Here is a 17,638-nt window from a genome sequence, read left to right as displayed (position 1 = left end):
TTTTCCTCTGCAGAATACGTCACCTTTTCTGTGGCTTTCTCCTTGGGCCCGCCTATGCCCTGACAAGTTGTCAGGGTGGAAAGTCTCACTTCCAGGCCTTTAAAACAACTGAACAAAAAATAACTACTTTGTAAAGTTTAACTCTTGCTTTTCTTAACTTGTTGAGAAGTCATGGACATTGCACAAAATATTGGCTGAAAGTTTGCCCTGCCTTTACACCCCTCTGCATACCAAACAACTCTGTCTTATGCTGGATTTGTTTGATGGCTTTTAGCTCATAAATGGGGAGTATCTGTGGCGTAGCGCCTCTCCTCCATTGTTCCTCGGTTAAGACATGGCTTTTGGCTTTTATTCTCTGCAATAAACTCAACTAAACTTTGGTTTACTTAAAATAAATAAATGGAGGCAGCCCCATAAGTATGAATCAACACTTTATGCGTTGTTGAGCAATAGGCACAACATACCCAAATCAGCTTTAGCGGAAGAGTAATTTTCCCTAATCATTTTTAAGAACACATTTTTAAACAGAGGCTGGGGACTTCCTGAAAGAGCAGAAAAGTAGTACAGGCAGGAGAGAGACCGATGCTTACCAAATATTGACCAGTACAAATTTTGCCCTGAAGCTCATCCCAAGCAGCAATGTGGAACACCTAAAGCAGACATTGCTGCCACGGGGAAGACTCACAGAAATACCGCAAACTTTCTGTTATTGAGTTCATAATTTTCGAGGGAATCATGCAAAGAACAAAGCTGTATTATACAATGAGGCATAAAGGGGCAATAATAAAATCAGTAGGTATTTATGTTAACAGCTGAGACACTTGAGGCCACTTGAGGTTGTGCTTTAAGGGGAGCTGGGTTTGGTGGAGCCATTACCCCTCCTTCCCCCAGCTGGTAGAGATGGGAGGGCTTGAGCTGACTGGGGAGGGGAGTGTTTTCCCCCAGGAGTCCTGGAGAGCCTGGCTAAGGTGGGACATTGCAGGTGAGTGTGCTTGCAAAGACTCACGAAGGAGGGAAAGTCTCCTCATCCTGTTGAGGAAGGACAAAATGGAAAGCAGGTTGGGATAGGTGACCCTGGTGTGCTTTGTATTTTCATTTGTGCTGTGCGTTGTCTTGGCACTGTCTGTTGGAGCAGGCCTAAAGGTTGAAAATGCAGAGGTGAGTTAATGGTTGACTGAAGAGCTCAGTGTGGGAGCACAGATACTAGGTGATTACTGATCCCTGGGCAGGAAAAGGGGTGGAGGAAACCAGCTCTGCAATTGTCTGTCTTCATGTCATGTGTCGCTTTGTGTAAGAAGGTACTGAAACTAGAAGGGACCTGCTGGTGTTAGACTGTATTTTTGTATTTGGCTGTTAGTAGCAATTACTAAGCTAAAATTACTGACCCTACTGCAGACGTTGCTTTCCTTCTGCCTGGCTGAGCGTGTTGCTGCTGTGGGCTCTAGCCCATGACTGGGGCTGGAGGAAGTCTGATCTGGTCTCTGAACTAGATCTTCAGCAATTTCTGCTTTCTGCAATTTTACCATATCAATCTCTACTGGGATCAGAGTTAGACAAGTGTGGGGTTTCCAAAATTATCTGATTCCAACCACTCATGCTCTTAAGGAGTTTGAGGACTATCCTTAAGACTGCTAATCATGAAAATTGCTTGCCCATAAGGAATTTTTTCTTAATATTACAGACTAATTCAGACTAATTCTTGTGTCAGCGAGTTTTCAATGTAAAATAAAGTTCTAGAATATCTAATAACCAAAATCTTGATTAAAGTTTCCTTTCTGCTGTGCATTACTTGGTAAACAGACTTTGCAAATTTTGTGTGGAGCAAGAACTTTGCCTTGGATATGCAGTATGATACATGCAGGCAGAAGCTCCCTGTGCTTTTTCATGATTTCCACTCGTGTCAGTGAATCTTAGAACCGGCATTTCAAAATGATCCCCAGAGATGAGCAGGTGGCACTTGAAGCCTGTTCACCCATTAAGAGATTATCCAGCTGCACACAAACCAGCAGCATATTGAGTGTGATAAGGCTAATGAGCTGCAAACTGATTTTTTTTGAGACAGCTCTCTGCCTTTCCTTTTCTGCTTGCAAGAAGCCACTAGACAGCAGTACAGAAGCAGAAAGCAAGGCATGTTTTTCTGGTTCTTCCCAGCATGCTTGGATTTTGGGTGGCCTTTCTCAATTCACTCTGCTGCATTTAGCCCAGTCTTGCTAAAGAAACAAAGCTGACGTGATGCCGTGTTCATCGTCCTCCTTCCCGAGTCACCTGCAACATAGTGAGCAATTGTGTTTTGACAAGCTTCATGGAAACTGGTAGCTGGATAAAGCTCCAAATTTGTGCCCCAGGTGGGATTCAGCTGCTCCCTGCACTGGCATCAGCTGGGCATGGGCTCGCAGCCACTGCTTAATGGTGAGCGATGGGAGGCAAAGGAGAAACTGGGATCATTGCAGGGAAAAAGTCTCCGGATATTGGACACATCAGGTTTCATTAGTTCTGTTCACAGAACAGCTGGGGCTGTACGTACTTGGCATTGTATGAACTGTACCTGGTAGAATACAGCAAATTAGATATTTTACTGATTGCTGGTTAACCTGCCTTACAATGTCGACAATAAGACGCTGCTGTATTGTCGTGTCTATCCCCGCTGGCTGCTCTTTATGCTGCACTGAAGCATGTGAAGGTACGGAGCAGCATTCCGGCATCGCTTTGATTCAGAATAAACTCAGAATAGTTCTCTGAGCTTCACGCTGCTTGAATCTGCCACTAAGTTGGCTACAGCAGCATCTCTTGGTTGCATGCTGGTGTGTCGTGGTTGTCCTGGTTTCGGCTGGGGTAGAGTTAATTTTCTTCCTAGTAGCTGGTCTAGTGCTGTGTTTTGGATTTTAGCGTGAGAATGATATTGATAACACACTGATCTTTTAGTTGTTGCTAAGCAGCGCTTATACTAAATCAAGGACTTTTCAGCTTCCCATGCTCTGCCAGGTGCACAAGAAGCTGGGAGGGGGCACAGCCAGGACAGCTGACCCAAACTGGCCAAAGGGCTATTCCAGACCATATGGCGTCATGCTCAGTATAGAAACTGGGGGACTTGGCCAGGGGCAGCGATCGCTACTCGGGGATGGGCTGGGTATCGGTCAGCGGGTGGTGAGCGGTTGTATCACTTAGGGTTTTTTTGTTTTTCCCTGGGTTTTGTTACTCTCTCTCTCTCTCTCATTATTTTCCTTTTCATTACAATTTAAACCACAACAGTGGTTCAACCCCAGTCGTCAATTAAGCACCACACAGCCGCTTGCTTGCCCTCCCCCCCCCCCCCCCGGTGGGGTGGGGGAGAGAATCGGAAGAGCAAAAGTAAGAAAACTTGTGGGTTGAGATAAGAACAGTTTAATAATTGGAACAAAACAATAATAATAATAATAAATTTGTAATGAGAAGGAAAACAACAAGAGAGAGAGAGAAACAAAACCCAGGAAAAAACCCCAAGTGATACAACCGCTCACCACCGCTCACAACCGCTCACCATTTTCCAAATGCCTCTTAAACACTGACAGGCTTGGGGCATTGACCACCTCTCTAGGAAGCCTGTTCCAGTGTTTGACCACCCTCTTGGTAAAGAAATGCTTCCCAATGTCCAGTCTAAACCTCCCTGGCGCAGCTTTGAATCATTCCCATGTGTCCTATCACTGGATACAAGGCAGGGAGAAGAGCTCAGCACCTCCCTCTCCACGTCCCCTTCTGAGGACGCTGTGGAGAGCAATGAGGTTGCCCCTCAGCCTCCTTTTCTCCAAACTAGACAAACGCAGAGTCCTCAGCCGCTCCTCATAGGACATACCTTCCAGCCCTTTCACCAGCTTTGTTGCCCTCCTCTGGATGCATTCAAGGACCTTCACATCCTTCTTAAATTGTGGGGCCCAGAACTGCACACAGTACTCAAAGTGAGGCTGCACCATTGCTAAATGTAGCAGGAGAATCACCTCTTTTGACCAACTTCTATCCGGAAGCATGGGAAAGAAGCAGTTGCGGTACATAATATCTCGAAATGGAGAAATGAGACTTCAGTGGGGCTCACTCAGCATCTCTGCAAAGTACAAGATCTCGTTTTCTCTCCTTCCACTCACTGCCCTGGAGTCTCCGACAGCTAAAATGTCCCATTTTGTGCTGTTTCACTGGACTATGATACAGATCTTTATAGGTGAGTCTTCACCTGCTTTTTGTGTGCTTGCTCAGGAAACAAAAATTTTGTAAAATTAAAAACAGTGACACTTGTGTTGTGAAAACAAAATGGTGAAAAAGGTCATAATTGTATATGGAGCTTCAAAAGTTTTCTTAACTTATTGAGTTAATACTGATTGAGAATTTTTTTTTTCTTTTTCTTTTAAAAAATGTCTGTGGTTTCCTTTGTGTATAGGGTTGGTTAGTTCCCCCGTCCCGCAAACTATCTAATTTCTTTACTACTGTTAAATGTGTACTGCTGGCTTTGCTTCTTCATCTGTCTCTCCACCACACTACAATGCTGACACAGCCCAAGCTAGGGAATTGAAATATTGACAGAGTAACGAATGTATATGCATGATAAAGAAAGGATTTTCTGAAACTCTGAGGGCTGTCTGCTGCTATGAACTGAGTATGGAAAAGAGCGGCTGGAGATTCCTCTCCGTTTACTCCCAAGTGTTCAGTTCACCCACCTAAAATCTGAATCCTAAAAAAGACAGAAGTCAAAGAAGAGTAACTTGGGAGGCTGGGTCTTGCAAGCATGGTTGGTATCGGCTACATTTCTGCATGTGCATTTAGGCATCAGCAATTCAGTTTCCAAATTGCCTGAGGTGGCTCAGGAATGTGAGTTCACCCACTTTCAGTGGGGCATGAGCTCCTAATGGGAGTTGTGCTTTTAAATCACTCAGGCATTTCGGGAAATTCTGTCTCAGATGACTAAATATTAACTGGCTAACCTCTGCCAGGATGAAATATTACATATAACGTCTACAGCAATTGCCGTGTTCTTAAATGGATCTGAAAAGTAGTGGAAAAGTTTGGTCAGCAGCAGGATACACTGAGGGCAAGAGGTGATCCCTGCCCCTTTGAGGCAGGGTAACACAACCTCCATGGTGACTGCTGTGCAAGTGGAGCTTTGCTGGCACCTTGTTGTAGCCCAGGGAATTCCATAATCTTTTTTGTCTTTTGCCAGTCTCAGCAGAAGAAACAGGAGGGCTCTTTCCTTGCCATATCTCCAGCCTCAAAATAAATTGGAAGTGCTTGCCTCCATTTGGTCTTATTTCAAAAACTTTCTTATATGCAGAGCTACTGAGGGTGAGAATGGCTTTTTGTTGCCTTCTCTTTAACTCAGCTCAGTGGTGAGAACAGGTAGTCTTGAGACTCAGAAAACCAGCAGAGTGGGCAGTTAAATGCTTCTTTTCTGTTTATCAGTCATTTTCTCTGCAATTTCATCAGTACAGAAGCTTCAAGAAGAAATTAAAAAAAATAGGGTTGATAGGGAAAAGATGCCAAGTATCTTCTACAAATAAGGAAAATTATTGCAGAAATAGATCAAGAAAAAAAATTATTTTTCAACCAGCTGTCTTGGCTGGAGGATGTATGTCTTTGTCCACCCAATGACCAGTCTAAGGGAGAGAAGACCACTACAACAGCAACTATTGGATTTACTGCTTAATACCAACTGTCACTGAGGGTTGGTTCAAGAGAGACTATATATGAATATGTGTATGATCTGAACAATTATGAATACCCCTTTCTATTTTGGAAGATACACTAAACATCTGGAGTCCATTTCTCTCTCTCACTTGGATAAGGACTTCGAATGGCAAACCTCATTGACTTCAGTGAGACTACCTAGGCATAGCTGATGCTCAGGGTGCCTTGGGTCAAATGTGGATGCCTAGGAGGGTCACCGCCATGGACAAGGGTAGGATTCCTCTCACAGTAAGACTAGGGTGTCACAATATAACAGTCTGAGGAACCTCTTAATTTCAAAGACATGTTCATTCAGTTCTGTTTACTATTTGATTTGGAAAATGTGTCTGCGGAAGAGGCTGCAACTGAGAAGGAAGTTATTTAGTCCTTGCAGAGGCTCATACTGTTGAATTGAGCCTGTTGTGGTATTGAAGCTTTCCATATCAGCCTGCAGTGCAGGCAGATGTTAGCAACATTAGCTCCACATAAATTAAAAGAGGATTTGAAACTGCAAAACCTGTAACTTTCTAGCACCAAAACTGGTGGGAAACTGCACTGGAGACACTCTGGTGCCTTGTGTCTTCCCTCTTCTTCTTTTTATTTATTTATTTATTAAGTTCAGGGCTCTGCTTCTTTCAAAGAGAAGAGCAGGCAAATTTTCATTTGTTAAAGGGTGCTTAATGAAGCTGCTTTTGTGCTGTGCAGGACGGGGATGAAATAAGAACAGAAGATGAGTCCATTTCTGCTTGAGCAGCAGTGACCTTAACTCCAGGAACAGTTCAAGCTGGTCTTGGTTTTGCACACATCTTTGCTGGGGTGACTTGAAAATATGTGTTAACCTGCTCAGTGACTAGACCCCTGCTCCCCTAGGGATACTTTCAAGGTCAACTGGATGAACTGTTTTGTTCTGTTGTCACAGAAAGAGGCTGTTTTCTCTGTTTGTTTTGCTGTAACAAGGCAAATGAACCTACCCTTTCCAAGGACTAAAACAAGCAGCCATCTTGCAAAGCCTTATCCTGTATTCAGGAATTCATTTTTTTGGCACATCCTACCTTCATTTCACTGCAAAAGCTTCTGCCCTTCACACCATATTGCATGTTGTTTTGTCTGCCTCTACTCTTCTAGCTTTTGGAGCTGTGGAAACCTCAACGAGTTGGCTTATCTTGCCAATGGGATAAGCAATAATGAAGCTGAAATGTCATCCCAATAACAAGTCATGAGGCAGTCTGCCACAGACTAAAACCTCACCTAGGGACTAGTCCATTAAAGACAAAACAAAAGAGACATGGACACAGTTGGAAGCATCTGTTTGCTATCTGGGAGTCATGCCAAAAAGAAAAGGCATTCAAACAGCTGGCAAAATAGAAATGTTTGGCAAAGCAGGGCCAAAGCTGGTGATAATAGCAGCAACTGCTGTAAGTCCTCTTTGGGGTAAGCAAGCTGGCCATGAGACATCAGATCTGCGGGATGATCCTCTTGCTGCAGCAGAGGACCAGATCTGGATGCTCCCCAGGTCCCTCAGTTCCTGCTCCACCATATGTAAATGATAACATGGGGGAAAAAGGCAACAAAGTAGGTGGACCAACACAGACTAGATGAATGTAAACCAGAAAAGATTTGTTCCTGTATGAGAACCTTTTTTGTATAGTGCCTTTCATGAAGAAGAAATCCCTTTTAGGGCAATCTGGGAACTGCATAGACAGTTAAAAGGGAACAATATATAGTAGCAAAGATTCAAACCAGATGCTAAGGTGAGTATTGGCTGTAAACAGCAAGTAAAGCTGGTCATTAAGAGTAAGAGCACAAGGAAAGCATGCATATGCTCTTTTTACATCAGTATAACACTAGCAGTTAAAGCTTCGATGTACACAGTGCTCTGCAAGGTAAGTGGGATAGTTGGCAGCGCTTGCTCAGAAACAGGAAGAGCAGTGCGCTTTCTGAGAATGGGTTCCCATTGACAGATCCCACTGCTCTGCCAGCTTAATTAGGCCCTAATTTCACACATGAATAGGTATTTTGGACCCTGCTATCGAGACTGACAGTGAAAAGCAACTATGACAGCATTTCCTTTTTGAAGGAGATGATGGTGGACTGAGAAAACCAGATGTATTTAACACCAGGTTTCTGAACGACTTTCAAACAGTCTCTTAGGAGAGGAGATGGGATGGGAGCAGAGTTCCCAAACTCCATTTGCACAGGTCTAGTCTGCCAGCGACAGACCTCGGCTTCGCTTACCATGTTTGATGTGAATGATGTATTTCGTGTGCAGCCCTGCAGCCGCTGGACAGGGCCAGAGCATGGAGCCCTCCAGCAGCAAGCCAATGTCTGCAAGCTCCTGGCTGTTGCCTGTAGTGCCCTGGGCCATTCGCTGCCACAGGCTCCAGGGGAAATCTTGAGGGATCAGTAACTGTGGCCTGCCTGCAGGCAGGAGTGTTTCTTTTCCCGCCTCATAGGTAGAGTCACTCATCGGAGACTGCCAACGCTCATCTTTCCTTGTTCTTCCTTGACAGCGCACACCGCATCCGAAGCTGTTGTTAGAGGAGTAATAGGGCAACCTGTTCAGTTGCCTTGCTTCTACCAGGTGGCACGACATAAGGACATCTCAGATATGTGCTGGGGCAGAGGTCCGTGCCCAAATTCAAAGTGCAAAAACAAAATTTTGCACACCACTGGGAATAGGGTGACGTTCAGAAAATCTCAGAGATACAGTCTCCGGGGCTATATTTCCTATGGAGATGTGTCTCTCACGATTGGGAAAGTGAAGGCAGAAGATGCAGGTACATACTGCTGCCGTGTGGAGATCCCGGGCTGGTTCAACGACATCAAACAGAACATGCGGCTGGAGGTGGTCAGAGGTGAGTTTGGGGACCTTCGTGATACAGCCAGCCGGGAGAAACCTCTCACTGGATAGGAGTTTAAAATTGGAGTTTACGTGTGCTTTTCTTGTTTGTTTGTTTTGGCAAGAAGTGTTTTTCCTAAATTATGTAGTTTTCAAGGGAGGTCTGCAACCAGTTGCCAATTTGAATCACATTCAATGAGCAGTTTTGATGAGCAAATAGTAACTTTTACCCTTTTTTTGCCTTTCAAATGAAATATTTAATTTCTCATTGTGTAGCTATATTTGACGTTCTAAAAGATGATGGAATTAAAAAAGGGATTTATCATTTGAAGAGCCCTTGGAATGAAATTCAGGTTTTCATGTGGGGTTCACCCCAACACCAAAAAGGCTTTCGTTTGGTTCATGGCATAAAGAGACCCACGTGTTTAGAAATTTTGTCTCAGAGTCTTGAAGGACTTTTTCCCCTTCCTATTATTTGGCTGAGCTGCAGGATAAAGTAAGGGTCTTACAAAGTCAAGAAGAGGCTGAAAAGCATTGCAAAGCACAGAAAAAAAGATGGTACCCACCCTCCACACGGCAGAAAGACAATTTTTTTTCTGACTTTTACAGGGTGTTCAGGAGTGCAATTGGTGCTGATGTACACCGCACTCTTGTATGCCTGTTGTAAGTGATATAACAAGAGAGTGGGGGAAAAATGCTGCAATCCCACATCTATCCCTGAGTTTGAGCACAACAGAGTTCATAAAAAAGGACCAGCTGAAAAGATTAGCAAGAAGCTTGTAGCTGAAAATTGAGCTATTTTATTTATTTTATTTTTATGAAGACATTGAAAAGCAAAATCACAAAATTTGCAGTTTTTGTGTTCTACCATGCAAGGTTCTGGCCCTTCCATTTCTGTAAGAGGGTCAGGGAGGGGGTGTTTGAGACCTACCAAAAAAAAAAAAAAAAAAAGGCACATCTGTAATCTGGGAATTGCTGTAGCTGGGGCATGTTTTCTGCTAATTAAACAACCTTTTTAAATAGCGACTCTCCCACCTTCATTCTCAGTATTTTGGCAGCTAGATAATTTTCATTCATTTCTGGGTTGGCTTTCCTCAGGGTAAGTTGTGAATGCTCTGATCTAGCTTTTCTCTTGGCTATGTTTTTTCTGGACAGCCCCTCCAGTGATGACAACCACCACGAGAAGGGCCCCCGTTTCCACCAAACATTTTAGAAAAACAACTTTTGCTCCCCAGGCAACCTCTGATCATCAAACAACAGCAGAGACTGCTGTCCTCCTGACAACCACTGTCCCTGAAGCAACAACTGCAACCACCGATCATCAAGCAACAGCAGAGACTAGTGTCCTCTTGACAACCACTGTCCCTGAAGCAACAACTGCAACCACTGATCATCAAACAACAGCAGACACTGCTGTCCTCCTGACAACCACTGTCCCTGAAGCAACAACTGCAACCACCGATCATCAAGCAACAGCAGACACTGCTGTCCTCCTGACAACCACTGTCCCTGAAGCAACAACTGCAACCACCGATCATCAAGCAACAGCAGAGACTAGTGTCCTCTTGACAACCACTGTCCCCGAAGCAACAACTGCAACCACTGAGTCTCCAGCAGTAATTACACTGGAGACCATTGCTCCCCCAACATTTGCTGTGACAGCAAATGATACTTTTCCAGCAACTATGGTGACAACCAGTCCTCTCCCAGATTTTCCAACAGGTTTCCAAGCAGCTGACATGAGGACTGAAGATGATGACGTGTTCTGCTCAGCAGAGTCTGTCCGTCTTCCTGGAGGTACAAATGGTAACCAGCACCAGTCCTTTCCTTTTTCTGTGTAGCAGAGATGGTCTGTGTTAGCTTTACTCTGGCATCATCGAGACTCTCCAGATACTTATATTTGTATCTGGGAAGTTGTCTCTAAGATGCCTATAGGTATGTCTCCATAGGTTTAAGGAAACACAGGTCAAATGTTGTGGATGATGACAAACTGGGGTGAATGGCCAAGATAGCAGAGGGTTAGGCTTGCATTCAGAGGAGTTTTAACAGGCTGGAGAAATAATGTGACAGAAACCTCATGAAGTACAACAGAAATAAGTGCAAAGTCCTGCAGCTGGGATGGAGTAAGAGACGTTCACTCAACTATGCACTAATTTTTTTCTTGATTTGGGAAACACAATTGAAATGGTCTGCTGAAAAGGTTAGTTTAGAGCACGTTCTGCTTGAGCAATAAAGTCAGTGAGAATTCAAAACATGCTTAAAGTTGAGTACTTACATTGTCATCCCATATGAAAGCTCCTGTTATTATTAATATTTAGTTGATTAGAGTGACCTATTATCATCCTAACCATTCCTAGGTTGCTACTTTATCCACACCAGTGACTTCTTTTCCACAGATTGATGTCTGCACAAAAGGCTGGGTTTTGTACATTTTTTGGGTCTTCTATCACTTGAAGTTCTTTCTGACCTGAACATCTGAGGACAGTTTTTCTGTATCATCTCTTGTCTTCCAGCCATAACAACATGCCCCAGTTAAATTTGGCAACAATTAATTACATCCACATCTGAACAGTTAAATCATCTAACCACTGGCCATGCTAGTAAAGTACATCACTTACTTGGCAGGATGAGCCACAGACATGAAAACTGAGGTGCAAATTTTCACCTCTTAGTTGCAGATGCAGAACTGTGCAAGCAATTTTGAATGCCATATGAAGACCCTCCTAATTGGTGATCTTTATAAGCATTACTTTTTACTTTGTTTCAGTGACTACTGAATTCCCAAGTACACTTCCGACCGCAGAGGGAACTAAAAGTGCTCATACTTCTGTCATGGTGGAAGATGTGCCAACTGCAGGTGAGTAGGATAATGTTGCAAGGTCAGAAGTTGCATGTTCAGAGAAATGAAGAGGTTGTCATAAACAAAAGTATTGACTATTCTTAAGAGTGTACCAAATACGTACTGGATGTAAATCAGGATGTAACAACAGCAGAGAAAAACATGTTTTTAAGCCTCCAAGGGAAGTAGATTTTGAGTCACCCACTACTGTTGGGTATCTCAGGTCTGAGAGAAGTTAAGAACTGGTTTTTGTCACCATCCAAGCTGAATTCTCAGATACCTGATTTGTCATCACTGTGAGTTCATTGAGCTTTCAATTTTAAATCCTCCCTGAGTGTTGTGAGCTTTGAACCTCACTGAATAGATTCAGACAGATGTGGCTGCAGGCTCAGCTCTCCAGTGCTCAACATGTGTCCTTGGTCATGATGGAAAGCAGCAGGCAATTACCACAACTATCAGTCATTCCTTCAAGAGAAAAGGAACTGGTATACAAAATCATACCATATCTGAGAAATGAACAAACTTACATGAAGTTTGCACTTTCTGTCTCTCAGTCAAGTCTAGGAGTAGAATGGCTCAAGTTATTCAGGTGTGATAGTCTGCCCACCAGATGCCCTCAAATGAGGACTTAAAAAAAGGAAAGCTAAAATTCAAGGATGACATGGATTCAGGAATTTGGCTAAGAGAGTCAACTAATGCAAAGAATCTCTTCATTCTTAAAAACACAGTATTTAGATTTTTGCAGGTCTTCTTTGCTAGACCTAGAGACTTACAGCAGAAACAGAGTTTAGGAAACTGTTCCTTAATGCCCCTGGGATGGCTCACAAAATAGACTAAACTGGTCTCTTAACCATTTGTGAGGGTTTCTCACCCCTGTCTCACTTGTCAGCTTTTGGATATAGTTCTGGACAATGCCTATATTCTGCCATTGTAAACAGGAAGTTTTGCAAAGGGTCTTACCTCTGGGATTCTGGGGGCAACATAAGTTGTGACTGTGGGCTAGAAAGAGCCACCACAAAAGCAATAACAGCAGAAAACGTACCGTGCTTATGTGAGTCACACTCCCACCCATGCAAAAACTAGTGTCATGCTGTTTCCAAGAGCCATACTGTCATAATGTGTGAAAATGCTGCAGCATAATTGTGCACTGTCTAGTAAGTGCCATAAGCCAAGTTAAGTTCTTGACTCAGTCTCCTTTTACTCTATGAAATGATGCACTAAATGGATGCAGCCATTGGACCAGCCTTATTGTAAAGTAAGGGAAGGCTAATTTGTTGCTGAACTCTGTATTGATGTGAGCACAGTGGCTGGGAGAGAAACCCATGGTTGAGAGAGCCCTCCATCTCCAAGCGCAATTCTTGCCAGAAAGGTTGGATTAGCTGGGGTTGTTGGTTCCCGCCAACCAGGCTCTGATTTAGTTTCCCCTCTGTCTTTGCCTGCTTTCCCCCAGGAACAACCCTGCCAGCGCCAACCATACTTCAGACCCTGAACAGAACCCTTGTTCCTTCAGGTATGGAAAGTAAGCAACAATAGTTGCTCCCATCAGCCCGGCTGCAGCATGCAGACAGAAAGTTTAATTTTGACTCGTGGGACATGCATGTCAGAGTGAGATATGCACTTCTTGTGTATTTGGGGGTAGTTCTGCTGAACTACAGTTCTCTTCTGAGAGAGGGAGAGAGGGGTGTCATCAAACAGGTGTATGGCAAAATGCAATGTTCACGTATCCTTGGGATTTTTAGCACTCGCTAGCGTTTTATTACCTATATTTGTCTAGCAGTAATGCTTATTAGCTATAATCTCTTTCCTGCTCCAGTGCAAATTTCTAGCTATAGTTGCATGCATATGAGCTACCTGTGCCCTGTGTATGTCTTTGATAAAATGCAAGCACATTATTTGGTACATGGAGACAAATCAACTCAGCTCTCAGAGAGAGCTGATCAGAACTGAGAAATCTGGGGGAGATTAAGTTATTCACTGAATAACATACTCTGAAAAGTTAAAAAAAAAGAAAATCATTTTTTTTCTAATGGGATTATTTGTGACCATCTGATCACCCCCATCACCATGTGACACTCTGGGTGTCTCATGCATATAGTTTCCTTTGGCTGCGGTCTTGGGCACCACAAGCGTGTTACATATACATGCCTTGACAAATGACTCATCTGGTCCCTGGTACATTTTGCTCAGATGGAAGCTCCATGGTTGTTCTCTTGTCAAACCTTTGAAAGCACTGCTTATCACAGTCTTTCTGTACATTAGGGCATGACCTAAGGCATAGGAGCTTTGCTGTCATAGGATGTAAACTGAGGTTTTGATTCACTAAGCTGAGTGACTCTGTTTTTAAGATGCTGCTAAATATTGGGCGCTTCCTGTGACAGATCAAGTGCTCCAAATACTTAAATACTTCAATACTTTGTAGCATGAGGTCATGATGAGCCAAAGCCTAAGTCTAGATTAACTTTTTGTGATTTTAAGTTCACTAGCAAAAGTAAGAGAGTAGGATCATAGGATACAGCAGAAAAGTTTTCTGCAAGAGTTCTCGAGCATTCAATTAGTTCATCCCTATTTCCAAAGCGTAGAAAACTAGAACTGAATTATTCTTAATATTCCTGGATAGAAAAAAAATGCATCATCTTCATAGAGCTTTCTTAAATCTGTGGTAAGTTATCTGAACATAAAGATGTTTCCTGTGGTTTTCAGCACTGATGCAGCTTTCAAAAACTGCAGTGACACATAAGTCTGACCACAATTAAACTGAGGCAGTTCCTCCACTTAGACTTGTGCCTTGTTTACTACCTCAGCTCTCTAGAACATCTTGTCATGCTTACAGAAGTGAAAACTCCTTCACAGCAGACAAGTTTCTACTGTCTTGCTTCATGGGCTGTCCCTGGGAAGCCTTCTCTTTCCTTGATAGAGACTGACATTTCCCAGTGACTGCCTAACATACCATTTGTGGCGGAAACAGATTGTTCCGTTTTGGTTGCAAGGTGCTTTATTTCTCCTACTCAGGGCCAGATTTTGCCCTCCTCATTCCCTGAGAGTTCATTACTCCTTGACTAAAGCAGTGACAACCACAGTGGCCCTCACTCCTTCAGGTGACTGTGCCAGTAATAATTTCAATCTTTTTTATTTTCAGGGATTTCAGTGAGTTCAGATGACAAGGCTGAGAAACATGATGATAACGGAGATAAGGTAAAACTTCCTCTAAGTTTCAAGAGTGTTTAACTGGAAGCCAGAAGGACAGCAGGACACGCTAGTGATTTTCAGTGTATTCATACTAAAGGGACAGCGTTTGCAAACAGTAGCTTGATCTTTTGTTTAGAAACTCAGGAACCATCTATTCATCTTTCCAGTGGATAGAGCCAAAGCCTGTGACCATCCCATCTGCCTTGGACACTTCAGAAAAACCTCATCCCCCTGACACCCCTGTAAGAGAAGCAGAGGTAGCATCCTCAGGGTGTGACCAGGCAAAAGGCAACTTGGGAGGGTTGTTACGCTTCCCCGTTTCTAATTAAGAGAAGGATGAGGGTGACTAAGCTCCTACTTTAGACACTGTACTAAGAAGTTCATGTTAAGTGGGATGAATCTAGGCTTAAATGCTTCAGAAGAAGATTTATTAAATACTTAACAGATGTTGTTTATCATGATCAACCTGATGTGTCTTCTCCATACTTTGTACAGGCAAGCTCAGAAAAGCATTGCAAATTCCAGCCCAATGCAGATATTTCAGAGCTCTTAGCCACTAGGGCAACCCACTCCTGCGTGAAGTAAACATGCTTCTAAAGCCTTTTCAGTTTTTCTCTTCTCCCTTCCAGTTTCCCAGCTATGCCATTCTCATTGCCTGTCTCATAGTGGCGTCCATTCTTTTCATATTGATGCTCTCGTCCTTGTTTTGGAAACGTAAGTATCCCTAAGCACATAATTGCTTAATGTTTCTAATGCTAGCCTCGTGCAGATGTCCTTCTGTATCTCTGGTTAATCTTCTGGTAGATCTGCCATGGCCCCTGTGACAGCACTCTGTTCATTTTATGGGGGTTGCTGTCCTTACTCCAGGGCTGTGTCACCAGGAGGAGACCAGGGAGCATGAGTTGGTGGGGATGCAGCAGGAGGAAGCCTGTGCAAAGAACCTGTTCACGCACTTGTTGCAGGTCTGGCTCATCTTGTTGGCTCTTGCTTTATAGTAAAGTGGTCCCGTAGTTTCCTGGAATTGCTCCTGACAGACATTGGCGTAGCTTAAATCAGAATGAGATCCTTTCTTTCCTGCTTATCCCACAGAAATTTTGCAACTTGCTGTCTTCGCTCCTGAACTCGTTTGACGGATTCATTAGAGTTATAGATTTCTTTTTCCTATTGTGACATTAATATTGTTTTGCTTCTAGGTAGACACACAAAGAAGTTTATAATAAAAAGGTAATCCATTTTGTAATTTCCTATTATAAGTTCCAATGTAATTTTTCTTAGAGGCAGGGAGGTATTGGCTACTGATTGTAATGGGTGTAGTACTGGCTTGTGGTGCTGACTATGAGCAAGCTTCAGATAACTTCACCCCAGAAAATCAAACAGTGGTTCCTGGATACTGCTTCTATGTAGCAATGAACAGACATCCAGAGCACTGTAGAACTTCAGCAACTGGTACTTACTGTTATGTAGTGACCCCAGCTTAAGGAAATACCTAGCTTGCTTTATTCTTTGTTCAAATACCAGGGCATGCCCCTGGCGGGGTTATTTTAAAGAAATTAAGAGATAAATGGTTATGATGATCAACTGGCAAAATGATTGCTCAGAAAGGGATCAGGGATTTATGGACAGTCCTCCACGGAGTGGTAATTCATGCCAATACACAAAGAATGGGCCCCATGAAAGGCATACTGCAGCACCGTGGCAAACCAAGCCTTCCACCACTAGATAACTCTTGCAGCTCTCATGGGGCCACTGCACCCCCTCACACGCTCCTTGGGTCACACTGAAGTATCTGAGGTGATCATTGAGGTGATCGTTTTGAGGCAGATATGAAATATATATGATAAATCACCCTGTGCAGGTGTAACTGGTAAGCTCATGGCTTCTGGCTTATCTTGAAAAAAGGATTTTCTCTAGACAAACCACAGTGAAGTATCATCCCTTTGCCAAAGACCAATAATTTTCAATAGTAGATGGTCCCCCACTGCATACCCCACCTAGGACATAAGGATCAGGGGCCAAGGAGGGACTCTTTTCTGAATCCCATGGTGATTGCCCTACAGCTGTCTCTATAAGATCTGAACAGTGCTTTCCTATCCATTAGAAGAATGCTACCAAGGTAAATACTTATCTGGTGTAAAAAGTAGGCATTGCACCATTGAAGTCAATGGACTCAGTAGCTTCTGGTCTCCGTTTCAATGGGAATTTGCCCACATTACAAATAAGAAAGGATGCTCTGAAGCAGCAATGTGCTTTTGCCCCATCCATAGTGATCTATGCTTCTCACTACAGCCTTGGACCAGCAGAAGACCTTGAAAAAGTTTTCAGTGACACTGAAGGAGAAAACAGCATTTTTTCCCTGTGAAGAGCTCCCACATCTTCTGTAGATGCCATGGAAAATACGGAGGGCCTGTTTCATGCTGCATTGAGAGATGCTTATGTATCAATGGGTGTAAACCAAAGGCCAAAGGTTCAACTGTGAAAATTTAAAATCTTTGTGCAAATTTTGCCATGTCACCTTTAAAACTCATTGCATAAAGAAGCTTCTTTCAGAAGGTGCTTTATGCATTATTCATAGGTGTTTCTGGTATCTGCCTTCTTACTAATACCATGTTACAGAATTTAATTTGTTTTTCTCCATTTTTACTAATGTTCTTCCTTGAATACAACTTATGCTGTGAGGAACAGAAGAGAGAAGAAATAACATGGAATGCTGCCTAACTTCAAATTGCCAAAAAAAAAAAAGAAAGAAAAAAATCAGCAAATACAGTTCTTATTGCTTTCATATAATCAAGAGAAAAATTAAGCCACAAGAATGCTGCGAGTATAAATAAAAAATGCAGATGACTTAAAGGGTACCAACGGTGCCTGTGATTCAGCATGTTTAAATGACCCTTGGAGACTATCTTAATAAAATTTGTAATTTACCGCTAGCAATTGTACTTTTTATGCCACATCCTAAGGCATTTGAACAGGAGTTAGTTATTCCCCAGGTGTTGAAATGACTGGTGTGCTGTCTCAGCTCTCCAAAGAAGTACTGCAGCATTTCCAGAGGTGGGAAAATGCCCAGAAGACCAACCCACAGGGAAATTTTT

General features: G+C 43.1%; 1 protein-coding gene across 1 annotated transcript; it reads left to right on the top strand.

The window, feature by feature from the left end:
• The first annotated feature begins 4,044 nt into the window (after positions 1-4,044).
• On the top strand, positions 4,045-16,908 carry LOC140656730 (uncharacterized). The gene is made up of 10 exons (XM_072872800.1): positions 4,045-4,189; positions 8,196-8,540; positions 9,680-9,795; positions 10,078-10,321; positions 11,292-11,381; positions 12,814-12,873; positions 14,500-14,555; positions 15,179-15,267; positions 15,747-15,773; positions 16,836-16,908. Exons 1-10 carry the CDS (start codon positions 4,045-4,047, stop codon positions 16,906-16,908), a joined length of 1,245 nt encoding a protein of 414 aa, XP_072728901.1.
• Positions 16,909-17,638: the final 730 nt, after the last annotated feature.

The sequence above is a fragment of the Ciconia boyciana genome, chromosome 9, assembly GCF_034638445.1.
Source record: "Ciconia boyciana chromosome 9, ASM3463844v1, whole genome shotgun sequence".
Taxonomy (NCBI): Eukaryota; Metazoa; Chordata; class Aves; order Ciconiiformes; family Ciconiidae; genus Ciconia; species Ciconia boyciana.
This window is presented reverse-complemented; position numbering and strand designations above follow the sequence as displayed.

Excerpts from the sequence above, each read along its gene's own strand:
- LOC140656730 (XM_072872800.1), top strand. The coding sequence starts at position 4,045 with ATGAGACTTCAGTGGGGCTCACTCAGCATCTCTGCAAAGTACAAGATC. Across the intron at positions 14,556-15,178 it reads ATGATGATAACGGAGATAAG|TTTCCCAGCTATGCCATTCT; the intron begins GTAAAACTTCCT and ends TCTCCCTTCCAG. Across the intron at positions 15,268-15,746 it reads TCCTTGTTTTGGAAACGTAA|ACACACAAAGAAGTTTATAA; the intron begins GTATCCCTAAGC and ends GCTTCTAGGTAG.